Source organism: Hyaena hyaena, unplaced genomic scaffold, assembly GCF_003009895.1.
Source record: "Hyaena hyaena isolate Hyena2069 unplaced genomic scaffold, ASM300989v1 scaffold_414, whole genome shotgun sequence".
Lineage (NCBI taxonomy): Eukaryota > Metazoa > Chordata > Mammalia > Carnivora > Hyaenidae > Hyaena > Hyaena hyaena.
Genome location: NW_024081044.1, coordinates 43,505 through 65,461, shown reverse-complemented (window position 1 = coordinate 65,461; position 21,957 = coordinate 43,505). Strand labels below are relative to the sequence as shown.

At 43.2% G+C, this 21,957-nt stretch overlaps 1 protein-coding gene across 1 annotated transcript in view; it reads right to left on the bottom strand.

Moving 5' to 3' along the window:
• Positions 1-3,511: 3,511 nt before the first annotated feature.
• Positions 3,512-21,957, bottom strand: part of LOC120245343 (adhesion G protein-coupled receptor E2-like) — a 24,704-nt gene continuing 6,258 nt past the window's right edge. The window contains exons 5-18 of the mRNA XM_039252368.1: positions 19,169-19,315; positions 18,949-18,995; positions 18,750-18,827; positions 18,148-18,325; positions 14,785-14,892; positions 14,383-14,603; positions 13,996-14,175; positions 9,945-10,139; positions 9,432-9,667; positions 9,069-9,135; positions 8,580-8,671; positions 7,443-7,611; positions 7,248-7,358; positions 3,512-3,996 (exon numbers count right to left, since the gene is read on the bottom strand). Of these exons, the coding sequence (XP_039108299.1) occupies positions 3,910-3,996; positions 7,248-7,358; positions 7,443-7,611; positions 8,580-8,671; positions 9,069-9,135; positions 9,432-9,667; positions 9,945-10,139; positions 13,996-14,175; positions 14,383-14,603; positions 14,785-14,892; positions 18,148-18,325; positions 18,750-18,827; positions 18,949-18,995; positions 19,169-19,315 (1,916 nt within the window). The 3' untranslated portion in view covers positions 3,512-3,909. The remainder of the gene's footprint in view (positions 3,997-7,247; positions 7,359-7,442; positions 7,612-8,579; positions 8,672-9,068; positions 9,136-9,431; positions 9,668-9,944; positions 10,140-13,995; positions 14,176-14,382; positions 14,604-14,784; positions 14,893-18,147; positions 18,326-18,749; positions 18,828-18,948; positions 18,996-19,168; positions 19,316-21,957) is intronic.

Genomic DNA, 21,957 nt, shown 5'->3' with positions numbered 1-21,957 from the left:
TTGAGCGAAATAAGTCAGGCAGAGAAGGACAAATACCATATGTTTGCACGTATAGGAGGATTAGGAGGAACTTAACGGAGGACCATGGGGGAGAAGAAGGGGGGAAATAGTGGGGGAGAGGGAGGGAGACAAACCATGAGAGACTCTTGAATGCTGAGAACAAACTGAGGACTGATGGGTGTGGAGGGGGAGGGAGGAGATGGGCATGGAGGAGGGCACTTGTGGGGATGAGCACTGGGTGTTATATGGAAACCAACTTGACAATAAACTATTTGTAAAAAAAATAAAATTTAATTTAAATAAATTAAAAAAGAAAAAAATGTAGATTTTTTTTTTCTTTGAAGCAATCTTCAAGTCCAGCATGGAGTCCAGTGGAGGGCTTGATACGCATACAGTCATGAGATCAAGAGTTGGACACTTAAGCAACTGAGCCACCCAGGTGCCCCGCAAATGAAGATTTTAATTAAAATACACTTAACAATCATAGTTGCATTCCCTCTTTTTTAAAAAAAAATTTTATTTTTTATAAGTGACTCTACATTCAACGTGCGGCTTGAACTCACACCCCAAGATCAAGAGTCATGTACTTCACAGACTGAGCTAGTCAGATGTCCTTAGTAGTAGTCTCTGTCAATTCAACCCTTCTCTCATCTTTAACAGGAGCCCCAGGGACCTGAAAAGCATGTGCATTATTAACCTGATACAGTCCAGCAGCCCCTTCCAAACTGTAGACTGGCAAAGCTCAGGACTGCTCCCAGGAATGGGAATCTGTAACTAAGTTGGCACGTGGGACAGATACTGAGGATGCCACAGTCAAACAGTTGACCACTGTGTACTGGGTCCAGGAAGACTTCCACATGCTTTACCATATGGTTTTGGGCCACCACAGTCAGGGGTATCTTGGAACAGCAATATCGCTTGATGACTCTGCATGTCCATATTCACATTGAAAACAAATAGTGTAAATATCAACCCTATTACAATTGTAGCAAAAATGACATTGAGAGTGGTGTCACCATAAACTATAATTTCATTGGTCCAGGTTTTCAGTGATTTACTGTATGAGTTTTGCTTTAATTTTGCCTAGAATATTGCCTTTCATTTTTTAGTATTGTAATAATTTTGGTAGATTTTAATATATTTGGAATTTGTTCAGTAAATAATTTTTCCTAACTGGGTAGCCTATTGTCCTGACCCTGTTTAGGGAGAGAATTTGTGGCTCTGTGACTTCACATTTAGTGTTTCAAACGTTGATTTTCAGCCATTTCTATGGGACATTACATTGCTCTAGATGATGGATCCTTTATTTTGTTTCATTGACTCATTTTCTATTCCTGGAACAATACCACACGTTAAAAAATGCCATGGTTTTGTTTTTTATAGAGGTTATGACACAAGTCTCTGCATTTTGTGTCAAAAAACTTTAAATCTGGGCTTGAATAAGGAGAGACTTTACTTAGAAGGACTATTGCAGTAGGGAGAAGATTCTGATCTCGGAAATCCATGAGCATCTCAAAATCATACAGAAAAATATTTTTATTTTATAGGGTAAAGGATGAAACAGGCAGAAATAAGCAGCGTCTTTGGAGGGGAAGCTGGACAAATAAGGGGAAATTATCTGTGAGTTGTGGCAGAAAGAGGGTCTTGCTGTGGTCAGCCAATTCCCAGAAGAGGCTGATGGGAAGGGCATGTTCTACTTTCTGGGTACATGCCCAGGCTTACAGATAAGCAGAATTCAGGGGCCTGTAGGCAAGAAAGAAGCCTGATTAAAGTTCGGTCCAGAAAGAGCAAAGAGTAAGAAATGGGCCATTGTGAGCACCTGATCACTCATTCTTCTTTGTAAGTGGACTGTCTCTTCTGTCACATTTTTTCTCCTGTCTATACTTTACAGCCAGTTTACTAAAGTCCATGAAAATGTTTTGGGACTTTGACCATTGTTACATTGACCGTGTAGATGAACTTGGAGATGATAGCTTCTTTACAATACTAAGTTTTTCCACCCCTACTCACATAACTCTCTCTCTTTCTGCAGGTTATGATTTCTTTCAGTTTCACCTGAGAGTTTTCTCCTTGAGAACTTCATGCATTTCTTGTGAGATTGTTCTCAGGTGCTGTTGAGATTTTACTTTTAACTCTTATTTATTTATTTGTTTGTTTGTTTGTTTATTTATTTATTTACTTACTTATTTATTTAATGTTTATTTATTTTGAGAGAGAGACAGAGTGCGAACAGGGGAGGAGCAGAGAGAGAGAGAGGAAGACACAGAATCAGAAGCAGGCTCCAGGCTCCGGGCTGTCAGCACAGAGCTGAAGACACTTAACTGACTGAGCCACCAAGCACCCCTCAGCTTTTTGTATTTTAAATTTTGTTTTCCCTGTGGTAGAAAAACCATTGCATCTTGAATGTTGACCTTGCTTTCAGCAAGGTTGAACTCCATGTTTTCCAGTGAACTCTCTGAAGCTTTCTTGGCAGACAATTATACACTCTCTAAATAATGGCTGCTCTATGTCTTTCTTTGAAGTATTTGTACCTCTTCTTTTTTATATTTCCATTCCATTGGGTTGACCTTGGAGATAGCATAAAGAATTGTGAGCCAATTCGGATGTCAATTTTCAAAGTAGTTTGAAATGGGCGCGCCTGGCTGGCTTACTTGGTAGAACATGCAACTCTTGACGTCAGGGTTGTGAGTTCAAGCCCCATTTTGGATGTGTTGCCTACTTTAAAAAAAAAGGTAAAATAAAGTATTTTGAAATCAGTATTTAACACGGGGACCGTGTGATTGTTCCATAAGTCCTACTTCCTAAGCAAAGGAAAAAGTCTAATGGTTACTCAATCAGAATCTGCAGTTTAACGATAGATACCAGATGTTCTGTGTACAGAAGGAATTTAAGCATTGTGGGCAAAAAACCAGTTAAGAATTAGGGTTGGAATATGTCCTACCTTATGCTTTGCTTTTCAGCAACTTTATTCTTGCCTTTATCTGAGAGAGCATCTTATTTAAAACATTAAAAAATTTATTTTTGATAACAAGTAAGAACCTGAATACATTTTTGTTGTAAAAAGATGACCCCACAACCTCAAGAGGTATCTGATTGATCCTCACCTGACCTAACCTCCCTTAAATAGATATTCTCTACTGTTACCTAATTACCTAATTCTGCCAAACATAGTATTTATAACTTAATTATGAAAGTTAAATAAGAATATATCCATGTAAACATTCAAATGTTAATACATTTAAGCTTTTAAAATTATATAGCATTATACTACAGACACCAGCAACTTGACCTCACTTTATATCACATGTGGAGATTTTTCTGTGTCAACATAGGTACACATGATTTGGTCTTTGTGTCTGTGAACTGGCATTCCTTAAGATTGAAATAATTTCTCATCTTGCCATTTCTTATTTTATTTTATTTTAGAGAGTGAGTGAGCAGGGGAGAGGGGCAGAGGGAGAGATAATATCTTAAGCAGGCTCTGTGCTGGCTCTGGGATCATGACCTGAGCCGAAATCAAGAGTTGGAGGCTCAACCAACTGGCCACCCAATGCCCCATCATCTTGCCACTTCTTAATGATGGTTTCTTTGAGTGGTTTGTGTTTTCCTGTCTTCCAATGCTGCAATGAACACACTGAGGCCATCATTTTCCTTGAGGTCCCTACTTCAGAGACTTTTAAGAGCAAAGACTGTGTTCCACTGGATGAGGAGGACCTTAGCTGGACTCAGCTTTTTGTGGATGATTCCTGGAAGTTGGAATCTGCAGACTCTGTAAATGGGAAGTTTGTGCCTAGAGGAGCCTGGGCACCAGAAACTCTTGTCTTCTGACACCAAGACTGTGGATCTGCAGTAAGTGGAATTGAAATTTCAGTATCGGGTGGCCAGCAATCCAGAAACATGATCAGGAACTCAAGGCTTGGGCACTGCAGATTCTGTGATGTCGGGAAGTAGGTGTTCCGAATGTGGGACATGTGAAGGGTCGGAAGAATGGAGAGCCTGGAAAAGAACCAGGGACAGTCAGACAATGGGAGAGACTGCTGTGGGACCGAGGGATCTCCCAGAGTGGTAGCAGGGGTCCTGTTGGGAGAGTGGGTACCTGATGGAGGGGACAAGGGTGAGGGAGTGGAGGGGGGCGGTGAGGGAGTGGTCTTCTGGAGGAGCTGCATGGAAAAAATTTGGAGCAGTTCTGGAAAGTCAGCGAGGCTAGCAAGACGGTTTTGAAATGAGGAGGCTAAGACATATGATATAAAATAGTTGTCTAAAGTGAAAAACCCAGCAAGTAGCTGAGCCAGTATTTAAACTCAGGTCAGTACAAACAGAATTTCCCAGCTGTAAACACCCTAAGAGTGTGGGAGAAGGTTAATCTGGGAGTTCTCCTTGGGACTTTATTTTGTAGTGTTTTCTTTTTGTTTTGAGAGAGAGGGAGAGAGAGAGAGAGAGAGAGAGAGAGAGAGACCATAGGAGCACAAGTGGGTGAGGAGCAAAGAGAGGGAGAGAATCCCAAGCAAGCTCTAGCACAGAGCCCATCACAGGGCTCGATCTCACGAACCTGGGTTGATGTCCTGAGCTGAAATCAAAAGTCAAACACTCAAATGACCACCCAGGTGCCAGTTTTGTAGGGTTTTTTTTTGTATGCGTGGGGGGGGAGGGTCTTGTTTTCAGGTGGATTGCATGTTGGGAAAAGCACCATATACTCTGCTTCAGGGAACAGCTGGGCATTCCCATGTAGTAAAGTGAGGATATCACATTGTGGTGGACCGGATGTTGTCCACTCCTCCTCCTCACCCAGATCCAAAGGATATACTGTGCCTTGTGGAGGGTTCAGGGTTTCCAGGGAAAGCGATTGCTGGAAGCGTAACTGGTATTGAAAACACAAACTCACCAAGGAAAATTGTGCATCGCCCCCATGATTTGGAGAAGCCCCTTCTGGATGTGAGCAACTTTATTTATTTATTTTTTAAAATGCTTATTTATGTATTTTGAGAGAAAGAGCATGAATGAAGGAGGGGTGGAGGGAGAGAGAGAGAATCCCAAGCAGACTTCACTCTCAGTGTGGAGCCCTATGTGGGGCTTGATCTCATGCCTGTGAGATCATAACCTGAGCTGAAATCAAGAGCCGGATGCTCAACAAATGGAGCCACCCAGGTGCCTCTAGATCTGAACACCGTAAAGTGAAAAGTAGATAGTTACACAAATCGTGTGACTTTCTTTCTTTGTGCTTAACTTTGCATTTTCTTTTTCTTTTTCAAGTCACGAGTATGTGAATATTCTCTTTTTAAATAATGTTATCAACATATAAATATACAGCAAAATAGGAAAAAATCTCCCCTCCATCCCCTGGCTGCCTCCTCTGATACACAAGTATGTGTGGATGTGCATCTCCCCTCCTTTACAAAGCCACTCATGACTTATACTTTGAAATGTACTCATTAACTTTCCTAAACATTAATCTCTTTACATTTCTGTATCAATGTCTTAAAATCTGTGCAAAACTGTGAGAACGGAAGTGTTTTTAGAACCAAGCCAGGGAGAGTAGTGGAAATACAAAGGGGAATGAGAAAGCTCAGGTAGAAAGATAGCAAATGCTCCAGGGAGTGTTGAGACATAAAAGCCAGAGGCCAAGAAGAGTATTTTGAAATAGAGGAAGCAAACACAGCATTCAGTGCCACCAAGAGTATCAAATGCTGCCAAAATTGCTAAGAGGACCAAAAGATATTTATAAGTAGAAGACATGGGAGGCCTATGACAGAGCTCTTTTGATGGAATGATGGAGACAAAATCCAGGTTCGAACATCTAGAAGAAGAGAGAAGAATCAACTATATAACATTAATATTTCTAGGGGCGCTTTGATGGCTCAGTTGGTTGAGCATCTGACTCTTGATTTGGGCTCAGGTCATGATGCCAGGGTCATGGGCTAGAGCCCCGCATTGGGATCTGCACTGGACATGAAGCCTGTTTTGGATTCTCTTTTTCTCTCTGCCCCTCTCCCATACTGTCTCTTACACATACTCTCTCTCTCTCTCAAATTAAAAAAATATTAAAATACTTCAGAGTAAGAGGGACATGTAACATGTTGCAATGCGGCTGTTGAGAACATGAGAACCAATACACCAGAGTGAAAATGTATGAGCTGTAATGTTACGTTACTGAGAAGTCAACAGGGTCAGGCACCAAAGTACAGGCGGAGGGATTAGCCTTAAAAAGTAGGAACCATGTTCTGTCTATCTGCAGTCACAAGATGGAATGAGGAGACAACAAACTAGATGCCAAATGGCTGGTGTTTTAGAGAGTGAAAGGTTAACGTTGTTTCTCTCTGCTGACTTGTATTTTCTATATAAAGAAGTTGGTAAGAACATCTGCTGGGAGGAGGAAAGAGTTTGAAGGATGAGATTTTGATGAGTAGAGCACTTGGGAAGGAACAGTTTTAGAGGGAGGACAGGCAAGCAGGGGAGAGATGTGCAGATGGCTTGCCAGGTGGGTGGTGGGGGGCGGGGGGTGGTGGACAATGAAGTTGGGAGAAAGTAGAAGAGGCTGAAGACTTTGCATAATCTATATAAACGCCATGCATCTCACTTTCTTTTATTCCAATAGCCTGGAATAAAATATGTGTGTGGCTCTGTGCAATTTGAGCATTATGATCTGTTCCACATCATTAGTTTCTGATTATTTAGCTGGCCAAGCTTCCTCCTCTGCTTATAAGTATCTATCTTTTGTATCTTCTCACTAAGTACAATTATTATTTTTTTTAAATGTTTTATTTATTTCTAGGAGACAGAGAGAGAGAGACAGCGTGAGCAGGGGAGGGTCAGAGAGAGAGGGAGACACAGAATCTGAAACAGGCTCCAGGCTCTGAGCCGGGAGTCAGCGCAGAGCCCGACGTGGGGCTCGAACCCACGAACCGCGAGATCATGACCTAAGTGAAAGTTGGACGCTTAACCGACTAAGCCACCCAGGCGCCCCTCACTAAGTACAATTAAAAACCATATGCAACATTTTGCACAAAGTGGAAGCTCCCCAAATGTGGGGAAAGAGGACAGTCATGTGCAAGGTCAATGTGAGCATAGAAGCTCAGTGAGTTAAAGTATAGGAAGACCTCCTTTCAAGACAGGAAGTGCCTTCAAGGGAGTCCAGGCATGAGCCATCCTAGGGCATCGCCTGCTGTACGCCCAGCTTGTCCAGTGAGGTAGGCATGAGATGCTCAAGTGGACGGCTTGGGAAGTGCTCTGGGAACACTGCAAAGTCTTACCACACTGTGCTTGGAGGCATCCGACAGGGTCCCGCTTGAGAGCGTGTACTTCTCAGACTCGGCTTTGGTTTTCCTGAGTCCTCTGAACCATTTCCTGTACTGCTCCAGGACCTGCAGAGGCAGAGGGCACTTGGGTCAGCTCACGGAGAGGGGCGAGGACAGGAAGGGTCTTGGATGGGGGCGTGACAGTGGTACCTGCTGGCTGAGGAGGCAGTAGACGAGGAAGATGAAGACGCCCTGTAGGCTGTTGATGATGGTGAAGAGGTACGCCATGATGTGGGCGGCTGGCCCCACCTGCAGGAGGCCCAGACACCACGTGCAGCCCAGGATGATGAGCTGAGCCATTGCCTTGAATGTCAGCATCCTGGGGAGGAGGAAGGGGGCTCGTGATGCACAACACAACCAGGGCTGTTTTTCTGTCCACTCCACGGATGCTTCTTACTGAGTCACAATCAACTTTGAACTCTACTGTCAATGACTCTCTAAATACAAATGCTATTTGGGTCTGGGATGGCATTTTGTCTAAGACTGGGGATGGTAGTGACACTCCAGAACGTGAGTGTCAAAAAGATCATGATGTTTCAGGAAGATACCTAATTTCATTCAGCTGACGGTATCGAGAACATTCTGTGCACCTGGCCCTTGGCTGGTGCCTGGGCATTCAAAGCAACCAAGACAAGACTTCTGTTTTCACAGACCTAGAGTCTGGTGGGAAGACAAAAACAATCACTTATAACATTTGGAAAGTGAGGTACTTCTGCCCAGGTCCCTTCCAGGACTGTTCCTGTCCTCACTCTCTCCATGACCTGACCCAACACATGCTTTGCCCAGAATAGAGACCACTGATTCTGTGCAGAGTTGAGGGAAGGAAAGGACATCCTCAAACTCTTATATGATGTGACATGTGGTAATGAACCTGAGTTCACCTGGTGCAAGAGAAGGGGAAGGCAGGGGGCAGAGCACACATGAGGTATGGCCGTGAAAGGGGACACTGGATTCTGGGAACAGTTATGTGATTATTTGAGTGTGTTATAAGGACATGATGTTCTCAGGACCTACTATGTAAGGCATGGAAACAATCCCTGTTTCTCAGAGCAAAGTCTTTCCTTTGTGCTGTTGAGGTAGTTTGATGCTGGGGTTGTGCATGGATAGGATGTTTTTGGCGTGGGCGTCATCAGCAAACCACAGCATCTGAGCGGCTGCCAAGGGGGTGGCTGTACGCCTCTCCTCCAGCCCCCTCAGGATCTGTGAAAGGACATCAGATCCTTGGAGCCATGAGGATAATGCTCTGTACGGGGGGGCAAGGGGTGTGAACCTCTGACTCATCCTCACCTGGTGTTCTTGAGGGTGGACACATCGCTGGTGATTGAAGAGAGCTTGCTTTTCACAATCCAGAAGGTCATCAGAAAGAAAACTGAATTAATCTGCAGAAAGCCCACATGCTTATTAAATTCACTCCACTTCTGGTAAGCAGCCTCCTAGCTCATCCAACGCCTAACCCAGCAGGTAAGAAGCTTTTGTATTTTGTAGCAGTGCTGGAAGGCTAGACCAACCACCTTGTAACTCAGGCATGTGTTTGTCCTGTAACTTTGGTGGTCAGATTGATGCAGTTTGCATTAAATTCCAAATTTTAATACTGAAAGTCCCAGGTCTCAGGAAACATGTTAGTCCCGGCTTTACAATGGAAATTCCTGCATCCTTGGGTCTCCACCAGTCCTGGGTAAATTGGAATGATTGCTCAGCCTCCCTGTAACCTCTTGATACACCTGCTCTTTGAATGAGTTTGGCAGTCAGGATGTTCTGACGTCATGCGTTACTCACAGAGAAGATGGTGCTGATGGGGCCAAGGAAGGTCCATATAAATCCTTTGTCTGTTTGGAGCCAGCATCTAAGAGAGAGATGAGAAGTGATTCAAGAAAATATTGGCCTTTGGGGATAAAGAATCGCTAAAATGTGTAGTATATAATTATTAAATACCTCATCATGAGCTTTTAAAATAATGAAATCTTAAGGACTTAAAAACAGTCAATTCAATGAACACCATCTTCCACCAGATAGATGTCATTGGAGTGGTCACTGACCTTTCCTCTGCCTCTTATGTTCTGGTGAAATTAAATTGCTATTGATTCTATGATGACTATGGTTGTGCTGGAGAAGATAAGGACAGTGGGAATTTGCATTTACCGGGTGGGTGTTCCATAAAGGTGAGGTCTGGATGCAGCAGAAATGGCCACAATTAGAGCCGGGACTCCATAGCCCACAGGGAACATGATTTTCTTCATGAACCTGCTCATACTGGAGTAGTTGACCACTGTCAGGTTGCGTGCAGTGAGGAAGAGGTGTAGACTCTCCAACAGCATCCAGGTGAAGGAGGCCAGGTAGAGATAGTGTAAGGCACCTGCGATGATGGTGCACAGCACCTGGGGGAGGAGTAAGTAGTCATCAGGAGGGAATGTCAGAGAGGAGGGTGGCCCCAGCACCTCTCCCATACCTTGCTACTAGAGAGAACTCTCATGTATATGGTTAAGTTGTCGAGAGAGAGTTTGTCTAGTTGATTAATCAGTGTGAAATAGGCTATTTACTTCTCCAATTTCCCCGGGACCCAAGGCCATTTATTAAGGTATCAATGCAGCACAGCTCCACGAACTGAGTATCCCCCGGGGCAGAGCAAGGGGTCCTCTGTGATTGTGTCAGTACCTTGATCTTGGTCTGGTTGATGGCCGTGAGGAAGAGCAGGTGGGCCAGGAAGAGGCAGACTGAGAGCTGCAGGTGCAGCGAGGTGCTGGTGTTCTGGATGGCTTTGCATAGCAGGAAGGTGAGGGCTGCCATGAAGAGGCACAGCAGAGAGAGGCCTAGCCCTACATAGGTGATCACAACCAGCACAGGATCCTCCTGCTGGGACCCATCAATGAGGAGATCACAGTCACATCTTTAAAAGTTTAGACTAGAATGGTAAAACTTAAAAACTCTGATAGTAATGTTGGCAAAATGGAACAATTGCGACTCTTATATACTCCTTTGTGAGAATGTAAAGGGTAACAACTACTTTGGAATGGAGCTTGAGAGCTTTTTATGAAGTTAAACATACACTTACCAGAGGACCCAGAAACTCCATATCTGGGTATTTACCAAGAGAAATGAAAAGTAATGTCTACAAGAACAGTGTTTATGCATGTTCATAGCAGCTTTATTCATAATAGCCTAAACTGGAAGCAATGGAAATGCCCATTAATTGGAGAACAGATAAAAATCTGTGGTATTAGTCATATGTTGGGATGCTATCTAGCAATAAAAAGGAATGAACTATTTTCACGCTCAGTAACATGAGAGAATCTCATAGAATGTTGAGCCAAAGAACCAGAAACAAAAGAGAACAATTCCACTCTACTGAATGACTCTAGGACAGTCAAAATAAACTATAGCAATAAAACGAGATCTGTCGTTTCCTGGGGGTTGGGACGGAAACACTGAGAGACTACTGAGGAGCTTTCTGAGGTTATGGGAAAGTTCTACAGCTCAGCCACATTTAGAACATGGGTTTCTTGATGGAGGAACAAGGGGGAGAAGAAGGGGGGAAATGGTGGGGGAAAGGGAGAGAGGCAAACCATGAGAGACTCTTGAATGCTGACAAAAACTTGAGGGCATACGGGGTCAGGGGGAGAGGAAAGGGGGTGAAGGACACTTGTGGGGATGAGCACTGAGTGTTATGTGGAAACTAATTTGACAATAAACTATTTGTAAAAAAAAAAAAAAAGAACATGGGTTTCTTACAACTGTTAAAACTTACAAAGTGTATGCATATAATCGGACTTCTATTGAAAATATGTTGTATTCCAATAAAGTCATTTAAAAAGTGAATTCCTTGAGGGTTGGATGTCTAGAAGAGAAGTAAAGCTAATATAAACTCAGCTGTACCTATGTGACGGGCTAACCCTCCTTAAAGACATCAAGCCTTTGAACCTACGAGGGTTGTTTTTCGATGCTTAAATTTGTGTATCACTATGTTTATTTGTTTTACAGGTTGCTCTCCTGGAAGTGATGTGTCAGTCCTACCCATCCCAATGACCTGAGAGCACCTTCATGAATATTTGTACCAGGTCAGCTAGGAAATAATCATAGTCTTGGGCTGAGAAAAATTACACAGATCACAAAAGTGCATACACTTATCTGTCTCCCCTGCTGCCCTCCCATCTCTCCCCATTGCTAAGGATTCATTCCAAATCCTAGTACTTATCAAAATAAGTCAGGCAGAAAAGGACAGACACCATACGTTTGCATGTATAGGAGGATTAGGAGAAACTTAACGGAGGACCATGGGTGAGAAGAAGGGGAAAAATAGTGGGGGAGAGGGAGGGAGGCAAACCATGAGAGACTCTTGAATGCCTAGAACAAACTGAGGGCATACGGGGTCAGGGGGAGAGGAAAGGGGGTGATGGACACTTGTGGGGATGAGCATTGGGTGTTATATGGAAATCAACTTGACAATAAACTATTAAGAAAATTAAAAAAAATAAACATTAAAAGAAAACCCTAAAAAAAGATTGAAAGGAAATCCTTGTTTGAAAGAAAAAGTCAATTATTCTGGTATTGAAAATGGTGGCCCAAAGTTTGTGTGTGCATGCACATACACACACACAGACACACACCTGTTCTTGGAAATAATTCAAATGCCACAGTGTAATGAAAACCAAAACCACCATTTCCACTTTCTGCAAAACTAGGTAATAATTGGAAGAGATTCTAAAATCAGAGAAGATTGACTAGAAGTATACTTTGGAGGAAACTAGAGTAATCTGTGTCATGATTACAATACTGGGAATGATGTGGGTGGGAGTTTTCATCCACCAGTTGGTTTAAAGATTCAGAGGAGTTGAAGCTAAGTGTTTAATTACACAAATAAACCATCTTTACAAGAAGTTTGGCTCTGGTTGTAGAGAAAAACAGGTTTTGTACATGAAAATCTTACTGCTGACATTTAATTTTGCTTAGATAAAAAATTTAAACTTACACAAAAACCACAAAACCCTGAACACGTTTTTACATAAATATCTTGAAAATAACTCCTTCAAGATACACCATCTGCCTTAATGATAAGTGATCAAAAGGACAAAACACAAGGTCTATACAAAATGTCACAGAAAAAGGAGGGAGAGAGTAAAAAAATGTAGGTAAGGAATACCAAATAATTGTTAACATGGAGCAGATGAAAATTGTGACATTATTTACCTTGAATCAAAACATGTAAGGAAGCTCTTGCTTTTATAAGAAAGAAATGAAAGCAGAGATACAAAGCCTCATAGAAGACAGACCTTGTGAAGTTGTGCATTAGAATAATTTCCAGTAAAGAAATGGAAGAAGAAATTCATTTGCAGTAATGAAGGCAAAATTTGAAGAGCTCATAAGAAGAATAGACCCTATTGAAGCACAGTTTAAGAGATATAGAGAACAGGAATGAAAAAAATGGTCAAAATTAAGTTAATATAAAGAAAGAGGTAAAAGGAAATCAGAGGAAAAGAAATACAAGAGCTAGGTAAATGAGAGGCACAATATGCAGAATTGGTCTTCAGTGAAGGGAACCAAATCATCGAAGAGAACAAAGGTTGAACAGTATATTTCAAGGCATATTTTCAAAAATGAAAGAAAAGTCAAATCTATACGCTGAAAAGAAACACCTTGGATAAGTGGGTGGGGAGATTAGCCAAGGATGATAGTATAGCTACCCAACTTTAAAATGTAAAGGAGGGGTGCCTGGGTGGCTCAATCAGTTAAGTGTCCAACTTTGGCTCAGGTCATGATCTCACGGTTCGTGGGTTCGAGCCCCGTGTTGGACTCTGTGCTGACAGCTCAGAGCCTGGAGCTTGTCTTCGGATTCTGTATCTCCCTCTCTCTCTGACCCCTCTCCTGCTCACACGCTCTCTCTCTCAGAAATAAAATAAAACCAAAACAAAACATTAAAATGTAAAGGAATCCATTGGGTGGCTACGGATATGTGGCAATATACTCTGAGCCAGCAATGTTATTGCAACACTGCAGAAACTGAAGCTTGAAAAAAAATGTTTGTCATTGGAGATTTGTTAGAGTATGGAAAATCCACAGAATGGAAAGCTATGTAACTGAATGATCAAGTTCTTTATGTATCGATACAGAATCTCAAAAGTATTTGAAATGGAAAAAATGCATAAGAATGAATATGGTGGGCATTCAATGGCTGGAGTAAAAATGAAACTATATATTATATGTGTTTGCTTGTTTATACATAAAATATCTCTAAAAGGGCTCAGAATGGAGATTTCTTCTAAGAAGGACCTTGGTCACTGGGGGCCATGGGTGGAAAAGAGACTTTTCAATGTTTCTCCTTCAACCATGTGAATATTTTCCATCTCTTCAAAAATTTAACTGGGAAAACTTGTATAACACATTTTATTCTTTGCTGAAATGACAGGAGGAACACTGTTTTGGGGGTGCTGTTTGAATTTGTCTGGATTCCCATGAGGCCTGGCCATTTAGTTAAAAGAGTCTTCATTTTTATCTACCTGCTGTCACCTAGAAGAATCTCAATTTCTGGTACCCTCCCGCACCCCCTGCCCCAGAAGGAGTAACCCAGTCACTCGGACAGGAGAGGATGATGGCTTGGCCCTCCATGCTGATCTCCCTGGGTCCCTTCTGACCCCTCTTATCACAGCCTTTCCTTCCGGGTCATCTGTAGCCCCTATCATCCTTGTCTCCATGGCCCCCCCAGGGAGCTCACCTGCACGTCGTAGTGGGCCATGAGGACGGCAAAGCTGCTGAGGTGGGTGCATTGGCAGGTGGTGCTGGAGTCCTCACTGGCCACCAGCCTGCAGCCTGTGGTGGACCAGTGACCGCATCCATCCTGACCACGTTCCCAGAAGACACAGAGCACCTTGTGCATTGGCCCAGGGGTCACTGACTGTAGGAACATGGCACAGATGTGAGCTGGTTGGTGGTTCTAGTGCTCAGAGATGCTGACCCAAAGCTGACTCAGAAGGGCTGACTTTCCTAGGGAGGTGATCGCTTGTGGGAGAGCCTCCCCTCCCCAGAGCTGAGCTGAGCAGCGAGGCTGAGCCCAGGTCTCCGGTTCCTTCAACACCCACACCCCCAACACACCAGCACTCACATGGTGGGAGAAGATAAAGGTGACGGGGGAGCTGAGGTTCTGGGTGTCCTTGTTGCTCATAAAGGCAGAGTTGACATCTGAGAGCAGGACAGGGGAGGCCTCTCCCAGCAAGCCTTTGTGCTCATGCAGAACTTCTTGCTGTTTAGGGTCCAGGACAAGGGGCACCTCACCCAGTAGCTTGCTCATCCCTGGAGTGGAGAGGAGGCCCACCACAGAAGCACCTGCAGGCCAAGGCCAAGGCTGACATGTCAGGGTCACGGCCAGGGCCCCTTCCTCCTTAGGTGGACTCTCCCCTAGAGCCCCACCCACCCTACACTCTCCTTTAATGTTTAATTCTGTGCCACTGAGACCTGTCCCATCACAAGGTCTCAGTGGCCTTCCCTTCCCCATTGCAGTCATTACCGAAGTCACTGGATTCCTGTGCCACATCCCAGTTCAGCTGCATCTTTGTCTGGCTCTGGCCCAAGGTGACATCCCCGGTTCCTTGCTCCTGCACCTTCAGAGACAGTTCTGTGGTGGTGGCAATGGCATGAGGGGAGGGAGAAGTCAGGCTACTGCCTGAAGTACTGGAATTAGATCTTTTTGGTATGCGGCTAAACCACATGAATTTTAAGTACTGAAATAAGGGTAATGTGAGTGGTTTAATACTGTTATTTGAGCATATAAATCTTTCTTTCTTTCTTTCTTTCTTTCTTTCTTTCTTTCTTTCTTTCTTTCTTTCTTTCGATGGGGGAGGGGCAGAGAAGGAGGCAGGGAGAGAATCCCAAGTAGGCTCCATGCTGTCAGCACAGATCCCGATGTGGGGCTTGATCTCACAAGCTGTGAGATCATGACCTGAGCTGAAATCCGAGTCGGACACTTAATGGACTGAGCCACCCAGGCAGCCCTTAGCCATTTTTAAAAGCTGAAAACTGAAATGTTCCCAGAGATTGCACTTTTTTAGAAATATTTCTACTGAACTTGCATAATCTCCAGAAAAGGAAGAAACTGCTAACAGACAAGGCTTTTGTTGCTATGATAATTCTAATTCTGTGGGGAATAAGCTTAGGGATTCCCTGAGCTTGCACCCATGGGTTAACAAGGCAGGGGGGAGTTGCCAAGTGTGGAGCTAATTACCAAAAGAAAGGTGCCTTGTTGACCTTGAGGTAGCATGCTCTGTCTGTCTTGTCCCCTAGGAAAGTTAGGATAAACAGACTGGCGTCTCATCACTGCAGCAAACGACTGGCACCAGGACTTTGATTTTTTATTGACCCACACCCTAACACTGCATATCTTCAAAACCCCCTTTCCCTCACACCCATGAGTTAGTGTTTACGATTTCATCGTGTCTTTCTGCATGTCCATCACACTTGTAAGGCTTCTGATACTAATAAAAACAGAACAAGGACCCTTACTCAGGGCTCTTGTCTCCTCCTGGACATTATCCTCTCTCGCATTTTAATCCTTCGTCTGCCATCTTGCTGGACAAGAGAGAACTCCAGACCCAGAATCTGCGACATAACTCTAGTTCAAAGATTTTCCAAATTTGAATATAAACAACATTGTCATTAAATCTGATGTAGGTATTTGCAACTCAAAGTCTGACAAGGTCTGGTGTCCAGACTACAAAAAGAATTCTTACAATTCAATAATAAGACGAATAACCCAATTTAAAAAACCCAAAGATGAGCTCGACCCCTGCTTGGAGCTCCATGCTGACAGTGTGGAGCCTGGGTGGGATTCTCTCTCCCTCTCTCTCTCTCTCTCTGCCCCTCGTGGGATTCTCTCTCTCCCTCTCTTTCTGCTCCTTGCTCAAAATGTTAAATGTAGAGTTACTAGATGACCCACCAATTCCACTGTTAGATATCTACCCCAAAAAAATGAAAACATACGTTCACACAATGATTTGTTTATGAATGTTAATTCATAATAGCCTCAAAGCAGAAACAATTTAAGTGTCCATCAACTGATGAATAGATAAATAAAATGTCTATAACCTCCCTCCTACACTGTTGGTGGGAATGTAAACTGGTACAGCCCCTCTGGAATACAGTGTGGAGGTTCCTCAGGAAACTAACAATAGAACTCCACTATGACCCAGCAATAGCACTGCTAGGAATTTACCCAAGGGATACAGAAATGCTGATGCATAGGAGCACATGTACCCCAATGTTCATAGCAGCACTCTCCACAATAGCTAAAACATGGAAAGAGCCTAAGTGTCCATCAACAGATGAATGGATCAAGAAGATGTGGTTTATCTATACCATGGAATACTACATGGCAATGAGAAAGGATGAAATCTGGCCATGTGTAGCAACATGGATGGACCTTGAGGGTGTTATGCTGAGCGAAATAAGTCAGGCAGAGAAGGACAAATATCATATGTTTGCACTTATAGGAGGATTAGGAGGAACTTGACGGAGGAACAAGGGGGAGAAGAAAGGGGGAAAGGGTGGGGGAAAGGGAGAGAGGCAAACCATGAGAGACTCTTGAATGCTGACAAAAACTGAGGACTGAGGGATGTGGGGGAGAGGGGGGGATGGGCATGGAGGAGGGCACTTTGGGGATGAGCACTGAGTGTTATGTGGAAACTAATTTGAGAATAAACTATTTGTAAAAAAAAAATGTCTATAACCTTATGAAGGCATACTATTTGCCAATCAAAAGGAATGAAGTACTGATATCAGCTACAGCATGGATAAACTTCAAGATGTATCCTTAGTGAAAGAAGTCAATAATGTAAGGTCACAGATTATATGATTCCATTTATATGAAATGTCCAGAATAGGCAGACAGGTAGAGACATAAAGCAGGCTGGTGGTTGTCAGTGGATGGGGGTTGTGGGGAATGCAGAGTCACTGCTCATGGGTATGGGGTTTCTTTTTGGTGTGATGAAAATATTCTAAGAGTACTTAGTGGTAATGGCTGCACACCTTTGTGAATACGCTAAAAACCATTGAATTATACACTTTAAATGGGTAAACTTACGTTGGGCAAATTACATCTCAGTAACACTGTTTAAAAACACCTGACTGAGGTGAGTCTGCCTGGTAATTACCATCTGCACATGGTGAAATTAAAAAAGAAAAAAGTCTGGAAATGCTTTCTTTGAGCCCCAAATAAAACCATGAATAAAATGATTGCAATTCTTTCAAAACGAGTGCAAAAGGAGTCCACAAAGATGGAAAGATAATAAACAATGACCAGACTACTTGAGGATGCGGGACTCAGAATCGAATATTTGTGGTCAGCTTTTAATTCTCTCTTTGGCATCTCCTGGGTAGGACAGGTGCTGAAGAAGCTGGGAAAGTTGCACAGAAATAAGCATGTGTTTCAACAATGAAGCCATTGACACATGTTATTTAAGGTTATACTTAAAATTAGATCAGAAAATATTACATAGTTTTCAACTTTTCCAGATTAACTGCATTTTCTTCATTTTCAAGCTGTGTTGAGTTTATTTTTGAATACCTTATTCTTATGAACCTAATTGTTGCAATTTTCTGTTATAATTATATAAACGACATAATGATAGACTTACTGATATTTGTATATGTTTATTTTTGCTTATCCTTTAAACACTCTTCATCTTTTGTGCATAAAACAAATAAAAGATTTAGTGGCACAGGAGCTTATTTTATAATATGAGTTCTGAATTCTTTTAAATAAAGTCCTGAGATGTGAGTGTGGTCACTTGGCTCCAGTGGGGCCGTCTCTAGGAAGAGCGGGGAGTGAGAAGGTGAACAAAGGGAGCAGGAGACTGGAACATACTCAGATACTTACCTGTGCCTGCAGGAGCATGCACGTTCAGTGGCCCGTCGGGCAGGAACTTGCTCAACCCTCTCAGGATGTCCTCCAGGCCAATGAGCAGGTGAGTGGCCACACAGTGCTGCTCTGGGGGAGCCAAGGTCTCCAGGTCCCCCGGGGTCTCCAGCAGCTCATCTATTCCCTGCACAAGGTCCTGGGGTTTGGGGACAAAGAGCCAGTGGGCAATGGATCAAATGGGCTGCATGAAGACGTGGCCATTCAGCCCAAGAGAACAGACCCTGGAGACTGGGTATTTGGAAGGTAACAATGGCATGCGTTAGATTCCTTGGATGGTCCTTGTCGCTTAGATCTCAGCCACTCAGAGGTCAACCTGGGTCAGAAAGGCCAAGGATGACATAAGCCCAAAGCCTAGAACCAACCAATAGGGAAATAAATTAGTGCACCTGGGTGTCTTTAAAAGTGCTTCTAGATAGCTGGGTGCCTTAGCCTTCTCTCCTCCCTGGGTGAGGGACCAGTTGCAGTGTCCATTACATAGGAGCTTGTCTACATCCCTACCCAAGTGACCCAGGTCTCTATGGGATTTTCATATGTTGTCTCTTTCCTGGTTCTGACTTTACCTGGATGGTGTTCTTGGCCAAAGCTGGCTTGAAGTCTTGAGATAACTGCTGGACCTTGTCAAAGAAGTGGGAGAGACTCTGGGGAAAGAGGACACAGAGGTGGGTCAGAGAGCCTGAAAAGGGAGTTTGGGGAGAGGGTGGACACTGATGGTTGCTGAAGAACTTTCTGTTTCTAGTCTTCTGCTGAGGCCTCACTCACCTGGCTGTTGACTCCATAAGGTGATGTCCATGTGGAGAAGGGGACCTCTGCAGGAAAAGAGGCAGAAGCACCACTGTTGTGTGTGTGTGTGTGTGTGTGTGTGCATGCTTTTTGTTTTGTGAGGTCTTGTGTGCACACACATGCTCATGTGCAAGAGTGTGTGCACACACACATGCACATGCATCTGTGTGTATGCATGTGTGTGTATTGGACTATATACCTTCACATATGGTGAGGTTCAGACCATGCAGAGTCCTGGATCTGGCCACCCAGTCATGGTGGCAGTAGCATCTGTAGCTGCCCTTCACATTGATGCAGCGGGTGGTGTTGTGGCATTGGTGTTTTCCAGAGCTACATTCGTCCACATCTAGAAACATGAGAGAGAGGATCAGTCTCCTATCCTAGCCTTGCTCAGACCTCTCCTATACTCAGTAAGTCCAGCCTTACTACCTTCCTTCATTTTCCTCAAGGTCAGACATCTAGGATTCCATCATAAAAGAAATGGCGGATGCCATCTGGTGATAGTACTCTCTACTCAACAATCACCTCAGAGCAGCGGTCGGCAAACCATGGCCCACAGCCAAACCAGGCTGTTGCCTGTTTCTGTAAAGGATTTTTTTTTATGTGGCTAGGAAAAACAAAATGAAAGGAAGAGCCATCTTTTGTGACCCATGAAAACTATATGAAATTAAAATGTTAGTATCCATAAATAGAATTTTATTGGAATACAGCCACTCCCATACATGTATGTGTTGTCTGTCTGCTTTCACACTATAATGGCAGAGTTGGGTAGTTGTGACAGACACCTTGTGGCCCACAAAACTTAAGATATTTATGATGTGGCCCTTTACATATGGAGTTGACTGGCCTCTACATTCAAGCAAGGTTGGCAAGATGAGAACTTTGTGTGTGTGTGTGTGTGTGTGTGTGTGTGTGTGATATTTCAGGTCAGAGCTGCTTGGTGAGTATGGTAGATAGAATAACGGCCCCTTCAAAGACATCCAAGTCCTTATGCCTGGAGCCTGTGATTATGTTATTTTTTATCCAAAGGAAATTTTGAAGTTGGTGATTAAGTCTCTTGTTGAGGGATTATCCTGATAATATGGGTGTGCCTAATCTAATCACAAGGGTTCTTATAAAAGGGAGAGAGAAGGTCAGAGAGGAGAGGAGATGATACATATGATGTTGACTTTGAAGATGGGAAAAGGAGACTTGAACCAAGGAATGAAGGCATTTTCCAGAAGCCAGAAAAGGCAAGGAAACAGATTCTCCCCTAGAGCCTTTAGAAGGAACCACTTAAAACTTCTAACCTTCGACACAGTAAGAGAATATATTTATACTGTTTTAAACTACTAAGTTTGTTATATTAGTAATAAGAAATTAATACAGCGGTTCATCCAGGGGCCTGGGAATTGCTTCCAGCCAAGTGGTGTTGGTATCAGCCCTTGGTGTTGCTGCAGGAGTCTGATGGGTAACTGGGAGGTATGCGTAGTCAGCTCACAGAGCCTCTAACCCCACTGATTAATGCCACCCCTCAATTTTCTTTGGCTCCAGCTCTACACTTCCAGGCTCTGGGTGTACACACTCCTCAGCGTTGCCTATAGCCTGTCGGGTGGGTGTTAGGCCTGTTCTAAATGCCACACCCAGAGGGAACTTGTTTTGGGCCCAGTATCTCAGGCACCCCTGCTATCTCCCCACCCAAGGGAAGTTCCTTCTCAGAGCAGTTTGTGGTTGAAAAACAAGGAAGGCATGTGATTGTGGTCACGGCATTGAGTAAATGTGAGTGTCTTCAAATCCGCTTGGCTTCAAGAGATCACCCATGAGAACGAGTGAGCAGGGGAGGGGCAGAGAAAGAGGGAGAGAGAGAAGTGTAAGCAGATTCCATGCCCGACACAGAGCCTGAGGCAGGGCATGATCTCACTACCATGAGATCGTGACCTGAGCCTAAATCAAGAGTTGGACACTTCAGTCAGAGAAAGACAAATACATGACTTCACTCATATGAGGACTTTAAGATATAAAACAGATGAACATAAGGGAAGGGAAGCAAAAATAATATAAAAACCAGGACCGGGACAAAACCATAAGAGACTCTTAAATATGAAGAACAAACAGAGGGTTACTGGAGGGGGTGTAGGAGGGGGGATGGGCTAAATGGGTCAGGGGAATTAAGGAATCTACTTCTGAAATCATTGTTGCACTGTATGCTAACTACCTTGGATGTAAATTTTTAAAAAAAATTTTTTTTTCTAATGTTTTATTTATTTCTAGGAGAGAGAGAGAGACAGCGCGAGCAGGGGAGGGTCAGAGAGAGAGGGAGCCACAGACTGAAACAGGCTCCAGGCTCTGAGCTGGCAGTCAGCACAGAGCCCGACGCGGGGCTCGAACCCACGAACCGCGAGATCACGACCTAAGCGAAAGTCGGACGCTTAACCGACTAAGCCACCCAGGCGCCCCAACCTTGGATGTAAATTTAAAAAAAAAAATTATTATAAAAAAGGAGTTGGACCCTTAACTACCCAGTCGCCCTGAAAGTGAACCCATTTCAAAGCAAATACATTGCATTCACATTTTAATATGAAATGATCTGAATCATTGAATATTAAATTCAATATTGAAAGAGTTAATACTTTACTCTTCTCTTTGTGGTTACTAAACGTCCCTTGTCTCTTAGCCATGTCTGATGCTTTCCAACATTAGTCAAACAACAGTGTAAATAGAAAATGGCTAGTGTGAAAATCAATAATGGATTGAAAAGTCCTCAATTAATGTAAGTCTATGAAGCTTTTCTTAAAAGTGTATTCTATACAGCTTTATATGATAAACAACTTAATATTCAGATTTAAAAAAAAAACGTAATCTCTTCAGGGGTAGGTATTATTATTATTATTTTTTTAAGTCCAATGGCATTTATTTATTTATTTTTTTTTTTTTTACAAATAGTTTATTGTCAAATTAGTTTCTACATAACACTCAGTGCTCATCCCCAAAGTGCCCTCCTTCATGCCC